At 41.5% G+C, this 19,889-nt stretch overlaps 1 protein-coding gene across 1 annotated transcript in view; it reads left to right on the top strand.

Annotated features, from left to right (window-relative positions):
• Positions 1 to 18,229, top strand: part of LOC141001915 (N-myc-interactor-like) — a 40,597-nt gene extending 22,368 nt beyond the window's left edge. Inside the window, exons 2-3 of the mRNA XM_073473076.1 lie at positions 15,517 to 15,620; positions 17,216 to 18,229. Of these exons, the coding sequence (XP_073329177.1) occupies positions 15,517 to 15,620; positions 17,216 to 17,398 (287 nt within the window). The 3' untranslated portion in view covers positions 17,399 to 18,229. The remainder of the gene's footprint in view (positions 1 to 15,516; positions 15,621 to 17,215) is intronic.
• Positions 18,230 to 19,889: the final 1,660 nt, after the last annotated feature.

Below are 19,889 nucleotides of genomic sequence, written 5' to 3'. Positions count from 1 at the left end.
TTTCAAATACTTAGAAGGACTAACATTAGTTGTGTTAAATGTAAATGAAGTCTGCTCTTGCGTACACACAGTACTATCCTGCTGTTCTTTAACATTATCTTCAATATCAATAACTTCTTCACTTACACAACCTGAAGCTACAACTGGACCTGAACTCTCAGCACAAACACTTTTCTCTCTACTTTGTTGTCTAAAATTGTACCCTCCGGAAAAAGACGCGCTCACTTTGCAGTACCCATAACAAGTCTGCATCTGAGGCTGCATGACACAAACAACAGTCTCATAATGGTTACCGTTACAATTCTCTAAATACACTGCCTGATTTGACAACTGCCTATTCTTGCAACTGTATTCAAGCCAGCGATCACCACAAAACGTGAAAATATTCACTCCTAAACAATCTGCTGCTGCTTGAATCTCCACTTCAGTGGCCCAACTACCAAGATAACTCATTCTCGATCTACTGAGATAATCTGCCATCGACGAATACTCAGGACGCAACATATATGCTAGAGGATTGGCACGTAATTGCTTAAACACATCTAATCTAATTTTTCTATGATTCTTCTCCGTGCCACACACAGCTTGACTAACCGCTCTAAAGAAACAATTACCATCACCAACTATTTGCTCGTTCTTACAAGGAGCCCCTAATGCACCGACCTCTGTGGATGCCAGATCAAGTTTTTCCAGCTCTACGTTCAACTGTTTGCACAAAGCTTGTGCAACGTCACTACGCAGCGGATTAAACTCAAGACTTTTACTTGTCACATCGCTGACAAACACAACGTCTGAATTAACCACATTAACATCCCTGCTTTTCAACTTTTTTGATCCACGATCACCCACTGAAAACTTGCGTTTCACACCTCTCTGAGCGTTTTTGTCAAGTGTTACCTGTTCAGCCGACACTTTAAGTGCTGGCTGAAGAGGTAAGCTACAACCAAAGTCAACCTCTCTGCTCTCCTCATTTGCACTTTGACTTTTGTGAGTGACACAAACACCGGCAATCTCAAACAGCTTTGGAGAGTTCATTGCGGTGGCAAATTTGCATATGTGATCAAACACACGGTCAAGGCAACTAAAATACACAACAACACTTAACCCGTTCTCATCCACCATGCCATCTGCATCGCGCGCGTGGGAGTCAACTACGGCATACTGCCCATCTCGACCAATGATAGCACACGTGGTGCCACTCACAGTCAGAAAGCATGTGTCATATTTACTACACATCTTTCTCAAACCATTCCTGAGAGTGGTGTACACGCCTGCATCAATAAGCTGTCCGTCAACCACATCAACATCACCAGAAACGTAGTCACCATACTCAAACTGAAATTTCTGTCCATCAATAATTGACTCTTTGGGCAAATCTGGAACACACAGCAGTTCAGACGTCCCACTGATGGAATTACTTTCCCGCAACGACGTGTAGAGCTCATCCCCTAACTCTACAACCTTATCCAGATCACCAGACTGCCACGAAAACACAGAATCGATGCTGTGTTTGGCTAAAGCTACCAAACTTACAGCCATACACTGGAGCCCTCCGTGTTGGAACCGATCGTCCCCTTGATGAAAAGTTCCCCTGATGGAACTTACCTCAATCTCTGGCCTGACTGAAATGCTGTCCTGGACCTCTGCTGCAACATCGACATCAACAGTCTCACCTGCAAACAATGTACCACTCTCCCTGTCGCCATCAACTGGACACAACACGACAGAAATGCCATGGACGGCATACCACTTCGCACCTAAAGACTCCTTCAAATGACTGATGTGAAGCATCAAGTCATTCAGGCACGTGTTGAACACAGCCACAGATGTGCCGATACTAGACGCCATCCCAGATGCATCACGCGTGCCACAATCAACAACCACAAAGTACTCATTATGCAGAACAATGGCACTAACCGCACCCCCGAGGTTCAACAGACACGTGCCGTGGTTAAACAAATGCTCTTGTAGCTTCTCGTACATCACGGTGTCCTCCTCCAGCCAATTAAAATCACTACGTGCTGGAGGAGGAATCGCTACCTGCCACTGCCTGCCAAACACATTGTGCTGTTCAATCAACTTGCACAACTCCTGTTTAGCACCGCTCTTCTGCCTAGCTTCAATGTAACTGGCCAGTTTGCCACCTTCTACGCCTATGCTATCAATATCTGTCCCTTTCCACGTACACACTGGAGAAATAACATGTTTCATAACAGCTGCAACACCACATGCCATGGGTGTATTTATGTCATAAGTGACTGGTGCACTTCTGACATAAATACCAGGCACAACAGACTGCAGGGACTCTGCACACCTGCAAGAAACGGGGTTAGCGTCACACTTACCTTTGTTGGACCTTGGTGTCGGCGAGACACCAAGATCGACGACAGGCTGAAGGTCCCCCCCCGGCGCAGCGACGACGGTGGCAGCGGCGGCGACGGCGGTGGCGACCTAGAAGAAAAAAAAACCGTTAAATGATCTGGATAAATACACTATACTACTATTATTATAAAAAGGTACTACACACACATTTTGCACAAACTGTACTAACCTCCCCCCTGGCGTCCACTTTCACATGAGCAGTTGCAGGCGGTGGCACGGGTTTCACCACGGGCAAAGCTCTCGCCGGGACCTAGAGAAGATTTTTTACAATGATTATCCAATTATTGCCGTAATACTGCAGACACGCAGCAAAAAAAAGTCACAATAACTGAAATATTGAACAAAATCAAGACAAACCTTCTGGCTCGCAGAAGTCCGACGATGTTCCACTTTTGGACGCTAATGGAAGAAAAACAAAATACACTTTATTAAGCCATATTTGAGCCAAAGTCATTGTGGAACATATTGTGCAGTTTTGCAAGTTGTTGTGAGTGTATCAGCAAAAAGGAGATACTAAACAGACTTCAACAAACCAAGATATACAACTTGCATGCAGTTTACCTTTGAGCTTCGTGGAACAGCAGTTGATTCAGGGGTAGGAAGATGGGATGGAACAGCAGCATCCATCGCAGCCAACACTGAACTGCTGAACCAAACAGGGTTTGGCTGGATGAAACAGTGCTGCAGTGCACTTGCGTCAACCTGTGAGATACATATAGAGAACAACTACTCTGTCAAAACGCCATCATCTACTCAACAATCATGTCAAAAACCGTCCAGGTTAATTGATCGTAACATACCTGCTGCTGAACCACCCTCTCTGCACCAGAGGACTGCTCAAGTTCCTCAGGTGCTCTCCTCTGTAATGACAAAATAAGATATTCTGTATTAAACACCCTGTCAACCATTACAGAGGTCAGCTGATCAATATTACATCAACCACAGTGTTACAATGTGTAAACAATTACCTTCCCGCCCTTGCCAACAGCTGTCCACCCAAAGGGGTCCGATGGACGAGGTACGGTGACCTGTCCCGTGACAACCACCTTTGGGACGACGTGCCTACGAGGCGGCGATGTTCTGGGAGCGACCACTAGCTTTGGTGTTGGAGGCTGCAGTTGTTCGAACGCAGCCGTCCACAGCAGCTCAGCTAGAATGGGCATGCCGTCACTATCGCTGAGGTGAACCTGTGAAAATAAGGAAAATGAAACAGATTAAATGATATGGATCTGCAATAACCTTGTCATTCAACTACAGAGAAAGTGTAGATGACACTATGTGCTCTACTTACACCATCTCTGCTCCACAGCTCACGACGGTTCATGGGGAAATGATCAGCTGTAGGGAAGTACCTGACACCTAAAACAGAAAAATAACAAAGATTATTGTAATATCTCTCTATGTAATATCTACATTTTAAAGGAATGATTATGGAAATTATAATATTCATCCAAACAGTCTGCCTAACAACATATCGTGCATCATACATGGAACTGTGGTCGAACTAGTCTTTTTAAAGCTTACCCATACGTGCTGCCACACGGCGGAACTCTTGACGCATGAAGTCTTGCTGAAGGACTTCAGCGGCCAAACGAGGTGGGAAGTCTGCGACACACACCTGTAGAGCAAAGTGGTTGTTAATAACAAATACATTTTGTCTGAAAATGCCATAACTAGTAATATAAATATACATTATTCTGCAACAGTTCATACAACTACATTAACTATGGTAATATATCAATACATACAATAGAAAAAAACCTACGTTAGACCATCGATCGCAGGCAGCGTGCAGGAGCTTAGCGAAGTCTGCCCCTGCCTCGTCGATGGTCCTGCTGGATGTCAGGTTGTTACTAGGTGCCAACACCAGGACTGCGTCAGGAGACCGAGGAACAACAGCATGCAGCAACTCGGTCCTCAGCTCCCTCGCACAGCCCCCGGGCGTGGACATGATGCCAAAGGAGAGGGACCCCTCTGGCATCGGGACAAAGCCATCTGCGATAGCACGCAGATGGGAATCTCCTACAAGAAGAACGAACTGGGAAAAAAATTGGACTGTTATTGAATGAAATGCACTAATTATTACAAGCGCTGTTGTTGTTATTATCATTATTTTACCTTCTCGTCAGGGAGTTGGCGCGGAATGACCAACTTGTGCTGTCGTCCCGTCAGAGACGACTTTGGCCATTGTCGCACAGGGTTGCGGTAACCAGTACCGCGCTCTATTAATACACAGAGAAAAAAAATACATCAAGATCACACTGTTAATGAAACCTTACAAATCATGTAAACACAACACACCCTGCCACTAGGCAAATCTATACACCATACAAGCAAAAAATGTACATACGTGCAACAGAGACATTGGCGGACCGCTGCGGTTCCACGTCAACCGTTCGCCGTTCTGCCATGCGTCGTTTGGCTGCCTCCGAACGACGATAAGACTTGCCCCGTGGCATCTAATAACATGTAGACAATTGATTAATATTGACATTACAACCCATCTTTAGCCTGCAATAATTGGATAAAATACATCTCAAACACACATTTAACAAGCAAGCAGTGATGGAAGAAGAAGAATTAAAATTGTTACTTAAGTTAAAGTATTCATACAACACAGAAAAATACTACACTAAAATGGTGATGGTTTACTTTAACCCTTGTATTATATTGTTTCTCCCCACTTGCTTTGATGTTCCCGGTCAAATTTCACCGGTCTGGTTCAACTGCTCTTACATTAACACAAAAAACATCAGACATAATCATCACCAAATTGTATTTAACACCTTTTAATGCTGTAAATAATGAATCCAACTAGCGGTGAACATGAATAACTACAGTGAATATCCAAAGAACAGATACTGAAAATTAGAATAATAATGAAAACAGACACCAAATTCACAGCACATCAGAAAATCAATATGAACAGTCATCTCTCTCTCACTGTGTGTTTGTGTGTGTGTGAGTGAGTGAGTGTGCATGGGGATGTTTTCCATCTATTGGATGAAAATAATCTAATACTAACCCTTTCATTTCCAGTAATTTTGGAGTGGCAACCACAGCTGTTACTAAGTTGATTAGACCACTCAAAATTCAATGAAACTGATGATAAACAATTTTATATACAAATGCCTAGTGTGGGGGACATCATAAGGCTTTGAGGCAATCAGAGGAAAAATCACATTTGTATGATATTATGAAGTTATAGATCAGTCAGATTTAACCTGAACAGCACAGGAGGGTTAAAAATACAATTTATAGCCATGTTACAATAACATTCTCCCCAATACATAGCTATATTAATGAAAACAATAATTACTGAAAAGCTCTTTACAGTTAGTGTATTGTTGTTCTACAGTTTGATTATATTGCTAAATTAGGAGTACAGTAGAGGGTGCAATCAGTAACTTGCTTGTTTCTTTTTCTCTGTCTGTCTGCAATGAAGCGCTACAACGCCCGCGAAGTTCAAAAATGTACTCCAGCCAATCATGGCGCAAAACGCCTCGAAGTTGAAAATTTACTCCCGACAACCACCGCGCGAAAAGACCAGCGAAATATGAAATGTACGGAGTTGTTTACCAGTGCGCCGATGTGACAGTTGAAATGACTTTTGATATTAAATTAAATGAATATTGTCTAAAGACTGGCGTTGCTAGTAGCTTGTCGCTGATTTAGCAAACAAACCAAAGGCATATGCTGCCAAACATGTGCTTAATAACCTCTGCTAACAGCCAACCACCTCTCCTATGACAACCGCGAAGTTCAAAAATGTGCTCCAGCCAATCACGGCGCTAAACGCCCCGCAGTTGAAAATGTACTCCCGACACCCACCGCGCGACAAGACCACCGAAATTTGAAAAATACTCGCACCGATCACAGCGCAATAACGGAGTTATTTACCGGTGCGGTGATATGACAGTTGAAATGACTTGTGATATTAAAATAAATGAACATTGTCTAAAGACTAGCACTGATAGTAGCTTGTAGCTGTGTTAGCAAACAAACCGAAGGCACTCATATGCTACCAAAGACGTGGTTATAGTCCCCAAAGGCACTCATATGCTAACAAACATGTGGTTATAACTGTGCTAACAGCCAACCACCTCTACTATGACAACAGGGCAGCTGGTTACAGTAGCTACAGCAGGAGAAGGCTCGGTAACGTTCAGCTCGTTTAGAACAAAGCACCCAAAGGTTTCTGCTGCCGAGCAATGCTAACAAAGTTCGCTAACTAGCTCTGTCGTTACAGCAAACCAGCCAAAAGTGTTAATAACAGCACTGATAATACTCATTTCCAAACCATATACACGCAATTAACCTTACTAAAGTTTGCAGTATTTTAGAGAAATTCAGAACTACACATTCAACATTACAGGTCGATGAGGCAGCTAGCCTGCATGTTAGCTCGTATCCCGGCACAGAAGCCCTCGGTGTGCCGCGACGGCAAACAGCGAACTTAATCAAAATTAACTCACCGTGTTGAGCAAGTTGAGGTTCCTTGAAAGAATGCTGCTGTCTTGATCCGAAAGGTTTTGGAAATGTATTTTTGTAAATCTCTGTGTATGTTGTGAAAAATCAGTGAGCCAAGGTAGATGAGTCTGTACGGGACGGAATCCAGATACAGACAAAGAGATTCAAACGTTGCAGCTGAGACGTCACGTTCTTCTCACGACGTGATTGGTTGATGCGTTCAAGTCCATTTCAAAAGCTAAGTCAAATCAAACTCCGCTGCTATTTCGCGCATTTCCATAAACAACAGATATGATACATTGTTAGGAGACCATGGCTGCCAGATGGGCATATTACCGCGAGAAAGACACTGATTACAGTCTGAAATATTAAACATTTGTCAAACATTTGTCACTTTCCAGAAGCCATGGTGGGTGAGGATATCAATGACAACACATTATAACAGCATCCATATGATGACAAACAGTCAGCGGGTATATTTTTAAATTACCAAGAGGAAATCGGGGAAACACCTTGAAGAAAACACACACGTCATCATCATGACGTGTAGCGTCACGCCTCTTTTAAAGTAGAAGCGCCGAATTGGTCACAGTGGCCACAACACAGCAGCGGCGATAATGCAGAATCTCTATATGAAAAGGGCGAGTGTGTGTCCAGTGTACTGTCTTTAGTGTATTGTCTAGTGGAGTGATGTTTTTGTTTGAAATGTCAAAACAATGAGCCGAAAGCCACACACACACACACACATATACATACGCACACGCACACACACTCTCTCACACATAACACAGGCACAAATTTAAGTAACATCTCCTACAGATTGCAGATGAAAACCGTCACTGTTGTGTTTTGGGTAACATGTATCATATTTAGGTATACACCTTTCCAAGACACCACCCACTGAAAATAGGAAGTCAGCCTCACATCCATCAATCACACTTTATTGATATAGCACATTTTATACAAATAACATATAGCTGTAAAACTATGTTTACATTCAAGCAGAAACATCACCATTAAGGAGAAGGCAACAAAGTTGTCAACTTAATGATAAACATGGCTACAACTTATTTTCAGGTTTTCGTGATAACAAAATTAATCATGTGGACATTGTTAAAATTATATGCATTCTTTAATCTGCCATTATATACAACAGAAAACACTGCCAATGTTCACATTTCTATGATGACACAATAAATGTATTCTTCATAACTGCTACATTTTACAATCACAATCATTAAAAAGCTAAGGATAGTCCCAGCCAACATTAACACTGACTAAACTGGATTCCTCACAGTTTTAAATCCAAACTCATTACATCCTGTTTCAAGCAGACAAACAAATGTCATAGCCCTTTCAGAGGACATTTACATGCAACATTAATGCAGAGAAGGCAGAAGTGCTTACAATACAAACTGCTGTCCTCTGCTAAATCTTTTTCACCTTTATTGACATGCATCAGTAAAAAACAGCACTACATCAAATTAAATCACTGTAGAGTAGTTACAGTACAGTAACATAGTCAGCCAGTAGGCCAAAATTATTGGATGCATTTGTGATACATTAATAAACACTTCAAGTGTCCCTGATGGCCGTCTTTTCTGTTGAATGGCAGAGCAAGTTTGTGTTTCACAACAATCTGATTTTGGTTATACTGTGAAAAGAAAGCAGAAAAACAGTTCAATAAGTATTGGAAATTTGACAAGTTGTTACTAATTCGCTTTAGTTGAAATGACAGGAGAATCTGACAATACTACTTTTAAGACCATTGAAGCTCTGCTCAAACATTTGGCCAAACATCTATTCACAGCCCAAATGATATTTGTCTTAAATTTTCTAAAGGAAGGACGTGCACGCCCCGACAGCAGCATGCCGGAACACCAGCACACCCCGACGGCAGCACGCCCCGACCCGCGTGGACTGCGAGGGCCCGTTCATCGCTGCTTGCAGCTTTAATTATTATTATTTTTAGGCCAAAATGATCGCATTTTTCACTGCCTGAACATACCCCAAAACTCACCAAACTTGGAATATAGATCAGACCTGGCGAAAAATTTTATAATCTGTTGTCATTGTGAACTTTCACCACTAGGTGGCGCTATAATCAAGGAAAGTGTGTTTTGCCTAATAACTCCCATATACTTTGTCGCACGTTCAAAAACCTTACATCCACGCGTTCAGTGAATCTTGCTGAATCTCCTGATATAGGCCACGCCCATTTCCGCCTACCGTTTTTTTTCGCTAGCTCGCAAAATGTCGAAAACCTACTTTTTCGAACTCCTCCCGGGCAATTTCACCGATTTGCACCAAACTTTGCACACAGCATCTGTGGACCCTTCTGACAAAAAGTTATTAAAAGAATTTTGATATGCCAAAGAATACTCAAGTTATTAAATAACAACTTCCTGTGGATTCGGGTCACAACAGGAAGTGTTGCATATCTCCATATTGGTGTGTCCGAATGATGTGAAACTCAGGAGACTACTTCCCCATGAGCCCCTAAGGCTCTGTGCCAAATGTTGGCCCATGACCACTAGGTGGCGCTATTTAAATTGAAGTATTTTATATCTTGACATCGGTTGGTCGGATTAACACAAAACTTGGTACACTGATTGCCAATGTCCTCCTGAGGTTAACTGATGAAGGTGTTACCGATCTGACACTAGGTGGCGCTCTGGTGGCAGTTTCATTTTATAATTGGCACTGTGCCCACACCATAACACTTATGGATATGAAACTGATTGGGGTGGTATAGACTGGCATCTGTAACTCACACACCAAAAATCACCAGCAGGTGGCGCTATTATCAAGAAAAAAAGTTTTTTGCTAATTACTCCCACATAATATGGTGCACATTGTTAAACATTATATCTACGTGTTCCCTGAATACAGCCGAACCGTGTGATGTAGGCCACGCCCACGTTCGCACTGAATTTCCATTCGCAAATTCGCCAAATGTCGCAAACCTACTTTTTCGAACTCCTCCCAGGCAATTTTTCCAAATTGCACCAAACTTTGCACACAGCATCTGTGGACTCTCCTGACAAAAAGTTATTAAAAGAATTGTGATAGTCTAAAGCACGGCCAAAATATAAAACAACAATTTCCTGCACATTGTGGTCAAACAGAAATTCTTGTGTATCTTGATGAAATACAATCCGATTAACACAAAACTTTTGCCAATTGTGTTCCATGGCACAATGAGCATTTCGACAAAATTTCGTTTAAATCGACCAATAGGTGGCGCTATTATCAAGAAAAAACGTTTTTTGCTAATTACTCCCACATAATATGGTGCACATTGTTAAACATTATATCTATATGTTCCCTGAATACAGCCGAACCGTGTGATGTAGGCCACGCCCACGTTCGCACTGAATTTCCATTTGCAAATTCGGCAAATGTCGCAAACCTACTTTTTCGAACTCCTCCCAGGCAATTTTTCCGATTTGCACCAAACTTTGCACGCAGCATCTGTGGACTCTCCTGACAAAAAGTTATTAAAAGAAATGTGCTAGTCCACACAACGCCCAAAATATAAAACAACAATTTCCTGCACATTGTGGTCAAACAGACATTCTTGTGTATCTTGATGAAATACAGTCCAATTAACACAAAACTTTTCCCTGTTGTGTTCCATGGCCACATGACGATTCCTGACAAATTTGGTGCAAATCGGCCAATAGGGGGCGCTTTTATTGCTAAATGACAAAATAACAACTTGACTGCCTTCACTTTTGATTCCTCAACGGAAGTTGTTGCATGAACAAGCCCCGACGGCAGCATGTAACGACGGCAGCATGTAACGACGGCAGCACGCCCCGACGCGCGTGGACTGCGAGGGCCCGTTCATCGCTGCTTGCAGCTTTAATTATTATTATTATTATTATTTTATTCCTTCGTCCAAAATGATCGCATTTTTCACTGCCTGAATGTGAATGAAAAGTCGATTTTATTTGGCAAAGTCATTAGGCTTGGCGAAAAATTTTATAATCTGTTGTTGTTGTGAACGTGCACCACTAGGTGGCGCTATTATCAAGAAAAGTACGTTTTGGCTAATAACTCCCACATACTTTGTCGCACCTTCAAAAACCTTATATCCACGCGTTCAGTGAATTGTGCTGAATCTCCTGATATAGGGCAGGCCCATTTTTGCCTATCGTGTTTTTTCGCTAGCTCGCGAAATGTCGCAAACCTACATTTTCGAACTCCTCCCAGGCAATTTCACCAATTTGCACCAAACTTTGCACACAGCATCTGTGGACCCTCCTGACAAAAAGTTATTAAAAGAATTTTGATATTCCAAAGAATACTCAAGTTATTAAATAACAACTTCCTGTAGATTACAGTCAAAACAGGAAGTGTTGCATATCTCCACATTGGTTTGTCCAAATGACGTCAAACTCAGGATCCTACTTCCTCATGAGGTCCTAAGGCTCTGTGCTAAATTTTGGTTGATGACCACTAGGTGGCGCTCTTTAAATTGAACTATTTTATATCTCGACATCGGTTGGTCAGATTAACACAAAACTTGGTACACTCATTGCCACTGCCCTCCTGAGGATAGCTGACAAAGGGGTGACCGATCTGACACTAGGTGGCGCTTTGGTGGCAGTTTCTTTTTATATTTGGCACTGTGCCCACACCATAACACTTATGGATATCAAATTGACAGGGGTGGTATAGACCGGCCCCTGTAACTCACACACCAAAAATGACCAGCAGGTGGCGCTATCATCAACACAAACTGTTTTTGCCTAATAACTCCCATATACTTTGTCGCACATTCAAAAACCTTATATCCACGCGTTCAGTGAATCTTGCTGAATCTCCTGATATAGGCCACGCCCATTTGCGCCTAGCGTTTTTTTCCGCTAGCTCGCGAAATGTCGCAAACCTACTTTTTTGAACTCCTCCCAGGCAATTTCACCGATTTTCACCAAACTTTGCACACAGCATCAGTGGACCCTTCTGACAAAAAGTTCTTAAAAGAATTTTGATACGCCAAAGAACACTCAAGTTATTAAATAAGAACTTCCTGTGGACTCGAGTCAAAAGAGGAAGTGTTGCATATCTCCACATTGGTGTGTCCAAATGACATGAAACTCTGTATAGTACTTCCCCATGAGCCCCTAAGACTCTGTGCAAAATCTTGGCCCATGACCACTAGGTGGCGCTATTTAAATTGAAGTATTTTATATCTCGACATCGGTTGGTCAGATTAACACGAAACTTGGTACACTGATTGCCAATGGCCTCCTGAGGACAGCTGACGAAGGTGTTACCGATCTGACACTAGGTGGCGCTCTGGTGGCAGTTTCATTTTATAATTGGCACTGTGCCCACACCATAACACTTATGGATATGAAACTGATTGGGCCGGTATAGACTGGCATCTGTAACTCACACACCAAATATCACCAGCAGGTGGCGCTATTATCAACACAAAACCACTTTTTGGCTATCAGTTAAGACATGCGCGCACAATAACGGGGCAATGGGTCCGGGTAAGGAGCACGCCCCGACAGCAGCACGGCCCGACCCGCGTGGCCTGCGAGGGCCCGTTCATCGCTGCTTGCAGCTTTAATTAAACATTATATCTATATGTTCCCTGAATACAGCCGAACCGTGTGATGTAGGCCACGCCCACGTTCGCACTGAATTTCCATTTGCAAATTCGCCAAATGTCGCAAACCTACTTTTTCGAACTCCTCCCAGGCACTTTCTCCAATTTGCACCAAACTTTGCACGCAGCATCTCTGGACCCTCCTGACAAAAAGTTATTAAAAGAAATGTGCTAGTCCACAGAACGGCCAAAATATAAAACAACAATTTCCTGCGCATTGTGGTCAAACAGACATTCTTGTGTATCTTGATGAAATACAGTCCGATGAACACAAAACTTTTGGCACTTGTGTTCCATGGCACGATGAGCATTTCTACAAAATTTCGTGCAAATCGACCAATAGGTGGCGCTTTTATTGCTAAATGGCGAAATGACAGCTTCACTGCCTTCAGTTTTGATTCCTCTATGGAAGTTGTTGCATGAACAAGCCCCGACAGCAGCATGTAACGACAGCAGCATGCCCCGACAGCAGCACGTCCTGACAGCAGCACGCCCCGACCCGCGTGGACTGCGAGGGCCCGTTCATCGCTGCTTGCAGCTTTAATTATTATTATTTTTCGGCCAAAATGATCGCATTTTTCACTGCCTGAACATACCCCAAAAGTCACCAAACTTGGAATATAGATCAAACCTGGCGAAAAATTTTATAATCTGTTGTCGTTGTGGATTTTCACCGCTAGGTGGCGCTGTAATAAGGAAAGTGCGTTTTGGCTAATAACTCCCACATACTTTGTCGCACATTCAAAAACGTTGTATCCACGCGTTCAGTGAATTGTGCTGAATCTCCTGATATAGGCCACGCCCATTTCCGCCTACCGTTTTTATGCTAGCTCGCGAAATGTCGAAAAACCTACTTTTTCGAACTCCTCCCAGGCAATTTCACCAATTTGCACCAACCTTTGCACACATCATCTGTGGACCCTCCTGACAAAAAGTTATTAAAAGAATTTTGATATTCCAAAAAATACTCAAGTTATTAAATAACAACTTCCTGCAGATTTCGTTCCAAACAGGAAGTGTTGCATATCTCCACATTGGTTTGTCCAAATGACGTCAAACTCAGGATCCTACTTCCTCATGATGCTCTAAGGCTCTGTGCTAAATTTTGGCCGATGACCACTAGGTGGCGCTCTTTAAATTGAAGTATTTAATATCTCGACATCGGTTGGTCGGATTAACACAAAACTTGGTACACTCATTGCCAATGGCCTCCTGAGGACAGGTGACAAAGGGGTTACCGATATGACACTAGGTGGCGCTCTGGTGGCAGTTTCATTTTAGATTTGCCACTGTGCCCACACCATAACACTTATGGATATGAAATTCATAGGGATGGTATAGACCGGCCCCTGTAACTCACACACCAAAAATGACCAGCAGGTGGCGCTATTATCAAGAAAAAACGTTTTTTGCTAATTACTCCCACATAATATGGTGCACATTGTTAAACCTTATATCTACGTGTTCCCTGAATACAGCCAAACAGTGTGATGTAGGCCACGCCCACGTTCGCACTGAATTTCCATTTGCAAATTCGCCAAATGTCGCAAACCTACTTTTTCGAACTCCTCCCAGGCAGTTTTTCCAATTTGCACCAAACTTTGCACGCAGCATCTTTGGACCCTCCTGACAAAAAGTTATTAAAAGAAATGTGCTAGTCCACAGAACGGCCAAAATATAAAACAACAATTTCCTGCGCATTGTGGTCAAACAGACATTCTTGTGTATCTTGATGAAATACAGTCCGATGAACACAAAACTTTTGGCAATTGTGTTCCATGGCATGATGAGCATCTCTACAAAATTTCGTGCAAATCGACCAATAGGTGGCGCTTTGATTGCTAAATGACGAAATGACAGCTTCACTGCCTTCACTTTCATTTCCTCAATGGAAGTTGTTGCAAGTACAAGCCCCGACAGCAGCATGTCACAACAGCAGCATGTAACGACGGCAGCATGTAACGACGGCAGCATGCCGCGACCCGCGTGGACTGCGAGGGCCCGTTCATCGCTGCTTGCAGCTTTAATTTTTACTTGTTTTTGGCAGTAAAAGTTAAATATCCCCATTGACCAAAAAGTAAACATCCATATTGACCGACCACCCCCCTGTATCTGCATGAAATGGTTTGGTCCTGCCTTAGCACACTTATCAGTGACGGTGGTTAGTTGCAGTCAGTAGATGCGCCAGAACTACAGTGATCACAATGTTGCCTAAATCAAAATCTGGTTTTCAAAAAAGGAAAGAGAGGAAAGAGAGAGAGGAAAGACAAAGGAAAGGGTGTCAATCTGTAACCCAGTTTTTCACCAAGAAAGGTGGGTAGCCTATAGTCTGTGAGTGGTATTAACCTGTTGGCTTAATGTCCATAGTGAAATAAGCTAGCTAGCTGCAGACTAGTGTTAGCCTACATTTCATCAACATTTAATCAGTGAAACGTTTAGCAAGATATTCATATTAAATCATTGTCCCTGCCCCTTTTAGCAGACTTAACAACAGATGAGTCAGCAGCACCCCAGTCTCCCCATAACTGTACCCCTCCCTGTCCCAGTGAAGAAGGTGAGCAACATTGTGTTCAATGACATGCCAGTTAGCATCATTGCAGGGAGTCTGTGGGGATTTCTCTGTCTCTCTTGCTCTTTTTACCATTACAAAAAAAAAGGAAATAATTATTAATGACAGAAATTCAAACACAAATTATTTTCTCACATAATGATCATTATGAAATAAATAAAAATAAAAAACAACCTACTGTCTGCACTGGATGCTGGACAGTTGGAAACAATGAGTAGCATACCTCAGCCTGCATGTAAGTTACAGACTATATTAAAATAATCCAGTTTGATACATTCATTTAGATTGAATTATGGAATTAGTTATGTAAAGCTTTTGATGGACAGTTAGGTCCTAGAGATGTGGTGACAACAGCTGCGCATAGGGGGCCCAATTTGATTTTTTTGTCATTGGGCCCAAAACTCCTGGCGGCGCCCCTGATACTGGGGCTCTGATTTCTAAGTGTGTGTGTGTGTGTGTGTGTGTGTAGTTGCTGAGAGCCTGGCCCTGAGAGGAAAGTACTGTGTCGATCTGGACTCTGAAGTGAATGTGCAAGTTGGAACCATTTACAAATACCAGATGTGCAAGTTTCAGGTAAGATTCAACACTATGTGGATGATCACACCGAGAAATGTCGCAAAAAAATGTAATCAACAAAACCATTGTTTATCTATGGTATGGCGCAACTGATGTTTTTCTCCTTACTTTTTTAGTGATTTTTTGAGGTTGAAATATTTAAACTTTGTAGTGGTAGCTGTGGGGTTGCATTTTTTTTTTTTCATTTATTACATTTAATTGCCTGAATGCTCAACAGGCAACAGGCATTCTATTTGGTCCAAAACATGCTTTTCTAGGGTGCATTTGAGGCTGCTGGACCTGGTATAAAATGCTCCACGTGATCGGATGCTAAAAGTGGTTAAAGCTACCATTCAATCGTTTATACAGCATGCCCACTTCAACCAGCATAATTATCATAGTCTGCATTCCTACTCTCCTGCCTGTTTTCCCCCAGATAACACAGTAAAACTGATCAGTTCTACACCAAACGTTCAACAAACCACACTGAGATCCTAAGCCTAAAACTACAGCCAGTGGTGAAAAGTAACTTAATTGTTCATTTATAATTTTAGAATGCAGGGCTCTACTATGAATCAATTCAAATCATCAAATCAATTCATTTATATAGCCCAAAATCACAATCACATTGCCTCATGGGGATGGAAGAAAGCTCAGGACGAGCCACAGAGGAGGGATCCCTCTCCCAGGACGGACAGACCTGCAATACATGTCGCATGTACAGAACAGAACAACAAAATCACAATTTACAAATTGAATTAACAGAAAATCTGATACAAATTAAAATATATGTAAAGTGTGTGGCTCCAGGAGACAACTGAGCAGGCTGAGGCATTGCCAAGTGGTGCCCGAGCCACATGACCTCCTGTCCACCGTGGTGACTTGGAAGAGGGCAGGCCACACAGGATAATTAGCAGTAAAACAGAGAAGATCAGAGTGAAGAGGCATCAAATTTTACAGAAGTACAGATATAAGGAGATAGTGAAACAGAGGAGAGCAATGATCCAGCGGAGCCCAGGGTATGACGATCAGATTCGTCAATACGTGAGGCAGCAGGAGCCAGGAGAGGTAGATGGTCCCAGGGGCCCGTGGTACATCAGAAGGGAGCCTGAATGAAAAGAGAGGAGGAGGAGAAAGAGGAGGAGGAAGCTATAGAGAGTATGAGAGTGACACAGCTTGCAGCTTGTGGAGACAGAAAACAAAAACAAAAGTTATAGAAATGTGATGTTAATCAGAGTAAACAGATGTTTCTTGTCGGCAGGACAATGTGACAAAGTTTTGCCGGAAGGCGGTCCAGGTTAGTTGGTTTTGAGGTTGAGACCAGTTTAGACAATATCTCAAGAGAGATATTTTCAAAACTGTTAAGAGCTGAGACTAACTGGGAATCAGCATAAGGATGGTTTACAGTCAACTAATCTCATCAATTTTATTGCAAAAGAAATCACTGTCAACAGTGGTTAACATAAAAATCTCAGATATAGATCAACAGCTGTGGTCTCTTTGAATTCACATCACTGGTGACAGTCTCTCCTCATCTGACTCTGAAGAAGTGAAAAAAGCTGTTTAACTGTACACTGGGTAATGATGAAGCTAATATAAGTGATTCATTTCAGACCTTTACTGGCTCTCCGAAGCGAACCATCCTCCTGGATGACATTGAGGACATGGAGGATGAGGAGGACCTGCAGGATCACTTGGAGATCCACTTCCAGAAGCCCAGCAACTATGGTGGTGAGATAGAGTGCATCAAGTACATCTCCAGGGGGAAGGCTCTGCAGGCCTTTTTTTCTCTGTGAGGACACCATAGAGATGGAAGTCTTACTTTTAACCAGCAGAAGCCAAACCCCCTACAGCTACAACATGTAAGAAAAGTAAAAAGAGTTAGTAGACTAACTGTTAGAAATAGAAAATAATATTTGAAATGTGTTTTTATAATGATCAATAATTTCATGTCTAAATTAGAGGGATGCATTTTGGAAAATTCACCTATTTGCTGTCCTGCTAAGAGTCAGGTGAGATGACACTCATCTCTGAGCATTCAGTAGAGGGTTTGAATTTAATTATGTTTTTTTATCATAAGGTGAGGGTGTTTTGATGGTGTTAAGTTACATACAAAGGCCATCACCATGGCACTTTAAAATTACTCATGAAGTTCGTAGCCAGTGTCCTTTCACATATATGTAGAAAACTGTATGCATGTGTATCTCAATGTACATCTTGATTAAATGTAGACTCTTGTTCTATGTTAAAGCAGGATTTGACACCCTCAATCACATCTGTAATTGCATATACCATATGTGCGTTTCGTTTATCAATGTTACACAATAACATGGAAATCCAATCTCAGTTGTTGAAAGATAGTCTCACTAAATAATGTCATGAACAATAGTGTTTATAGAACTACACATTTATCAGGTGACAGTACTGAGGAGTGTTTATTAACATTTGTTTGATGATTTGTACCTTAAACAGAATGCACCCAGTATTACTTCCCCCTGCTGTGTTTTATCGTAGGGCTGTTTTCACTCAGAGTCCCAGTTAACAGGGATAACTAGGACCATAATCTACAGATATTAAATTTGTGCTTGAACTATTCATCTGTAATCAAGTAAATATTATTCAATATCCTTGGTTGAGTGATAATTTGCATTTACATTACATTTACATTATTTACTTATTTCCTTGTATAGAGGGAACTGTGTTCTTCGAGCACATAAACACATGAACTAGTTACTAAGCCAACATTAAAGCTGCTGTATGCATTGCTGTCGGTGGCTAATAAAACACTCTATAACAGTCATTACTGTTGGAATATAGAGGTATGTATCACTAATTTTAACAAGAAAGTAACGTTAATATCATTGTTTTTCTTGCATTTGATATATTTTATCATATTATGATACATGATATATATATACGTATATATATATATATATACGTATATATATATATAGATATATATTATGTTTTTTTATGGAAGCCCAGTTTTCCAGAAAAGGGAAACATATATGAAATGTTATATATTACAAAAGATTTATATAATCGGAATTATGAAATAGAAATTCAAATTTTGACTGCATCATCTTTTAGCCGTAAACCCACTTATGCTTTGCAGGCGGGTAGGGCTGGAGCCCATTACAGCCGGCATTGGGCAAGCAGTGGGGTACACCCTGGACAAGTCACCAGTTCATCACAGGGCTGACATATGGGACAAACAACCATTCACGCTCACATTCACACCTGTGGGCATCTTTGAGTAACCGATTAACTTCACTTCCATGTCTTTGGACCGTAGGAGGAACCCTGAGTACTGGGAGAGAACCCACACAAGCGCAGGGAGTGCATTATATTGACTTTAAATTTTTCACAATAAAAGAGTTAAACTGGGCAGTACAATAACATTCTGCTTACAAACCCAACATATTATTGCAAGGCCTTTCCATACACATTTGCTGGCTGGCTCTACTATTTAATTCAGCACATCATACAGTCACGCCAGGCATTTGTATTTCCATTAAAACAGGAGTAGCTGCTTGAAGGTGTGTCTTTAACTAATGATGCTCTTGGAGGAGCGGCTGTAAATATTCATCCTTCTCACAATATTATAGTATATAAGAATAGCAGAGCTTTGTTATTGGCCATTTAGTAGTAAGTCACAATAAAAGTTTCCCATTAAAATACAGAAATGTAGGATTTTCACTGGCAGTAACTTAACACAACTCATGAAAAAAGTATACATGAGGAAACATTATGTAAAAGATAGTAACTGGGAAAAAGTTGGGCAACATTTTCTGTTAATTATTATGGCGCAAGGACGGGCTCTCTCTTTATTTATTAATTTGGATTTCCTTTCTTCCTAGATGATTAGAGCAAGGCTTAAATCGATTGATGAGGAGACATGTTAGTAACAATATTAGTTTGTTATGCAAATGATATATTAGATTGATTTTTACGAGGCGTTTGACACCATTGAACATTGAGTTAGTTTTTAAAACCATTTCTTTGGTTTTGGAAATTACTTTCAAAATGCAATTCAGACACTATATAATGACTGTTCCAGCACTGTGAAGTTAATGTTTAGTACCTTATTACCATTTGACATTTTTTGTGTTATTAGACAAGGCTGTCCAGTCTACTTTTTGTTCTTTTTAGTTACCCCAAAAATGGCTACTCATGTTAAAAAATTACATTTGCTTGGTATAAATGCAGTGAAAAAGGAATAACAATTTGTCAGTTAGCTATTTTTTCTAAAAGATCAAAGTCAGGTCTCAAAAGCAGTGGCTTGTG

This window comes from Pagrus major, chromosome 9 (assembly GCF_040436345.1).
Source record: "Pagrus major chromosome 9, Pma_NU_1.0".
Classification (NCBI taxonomy): domain Eukaryota; kingdom Metazoa; phylum Chordata; class Actinopteri; order Spariformes; family Sparidae; genus Pagrus; species Pagrus major.
This window is presented reverse-complemented; position numbering and strand designations above follow the sequence as displayed.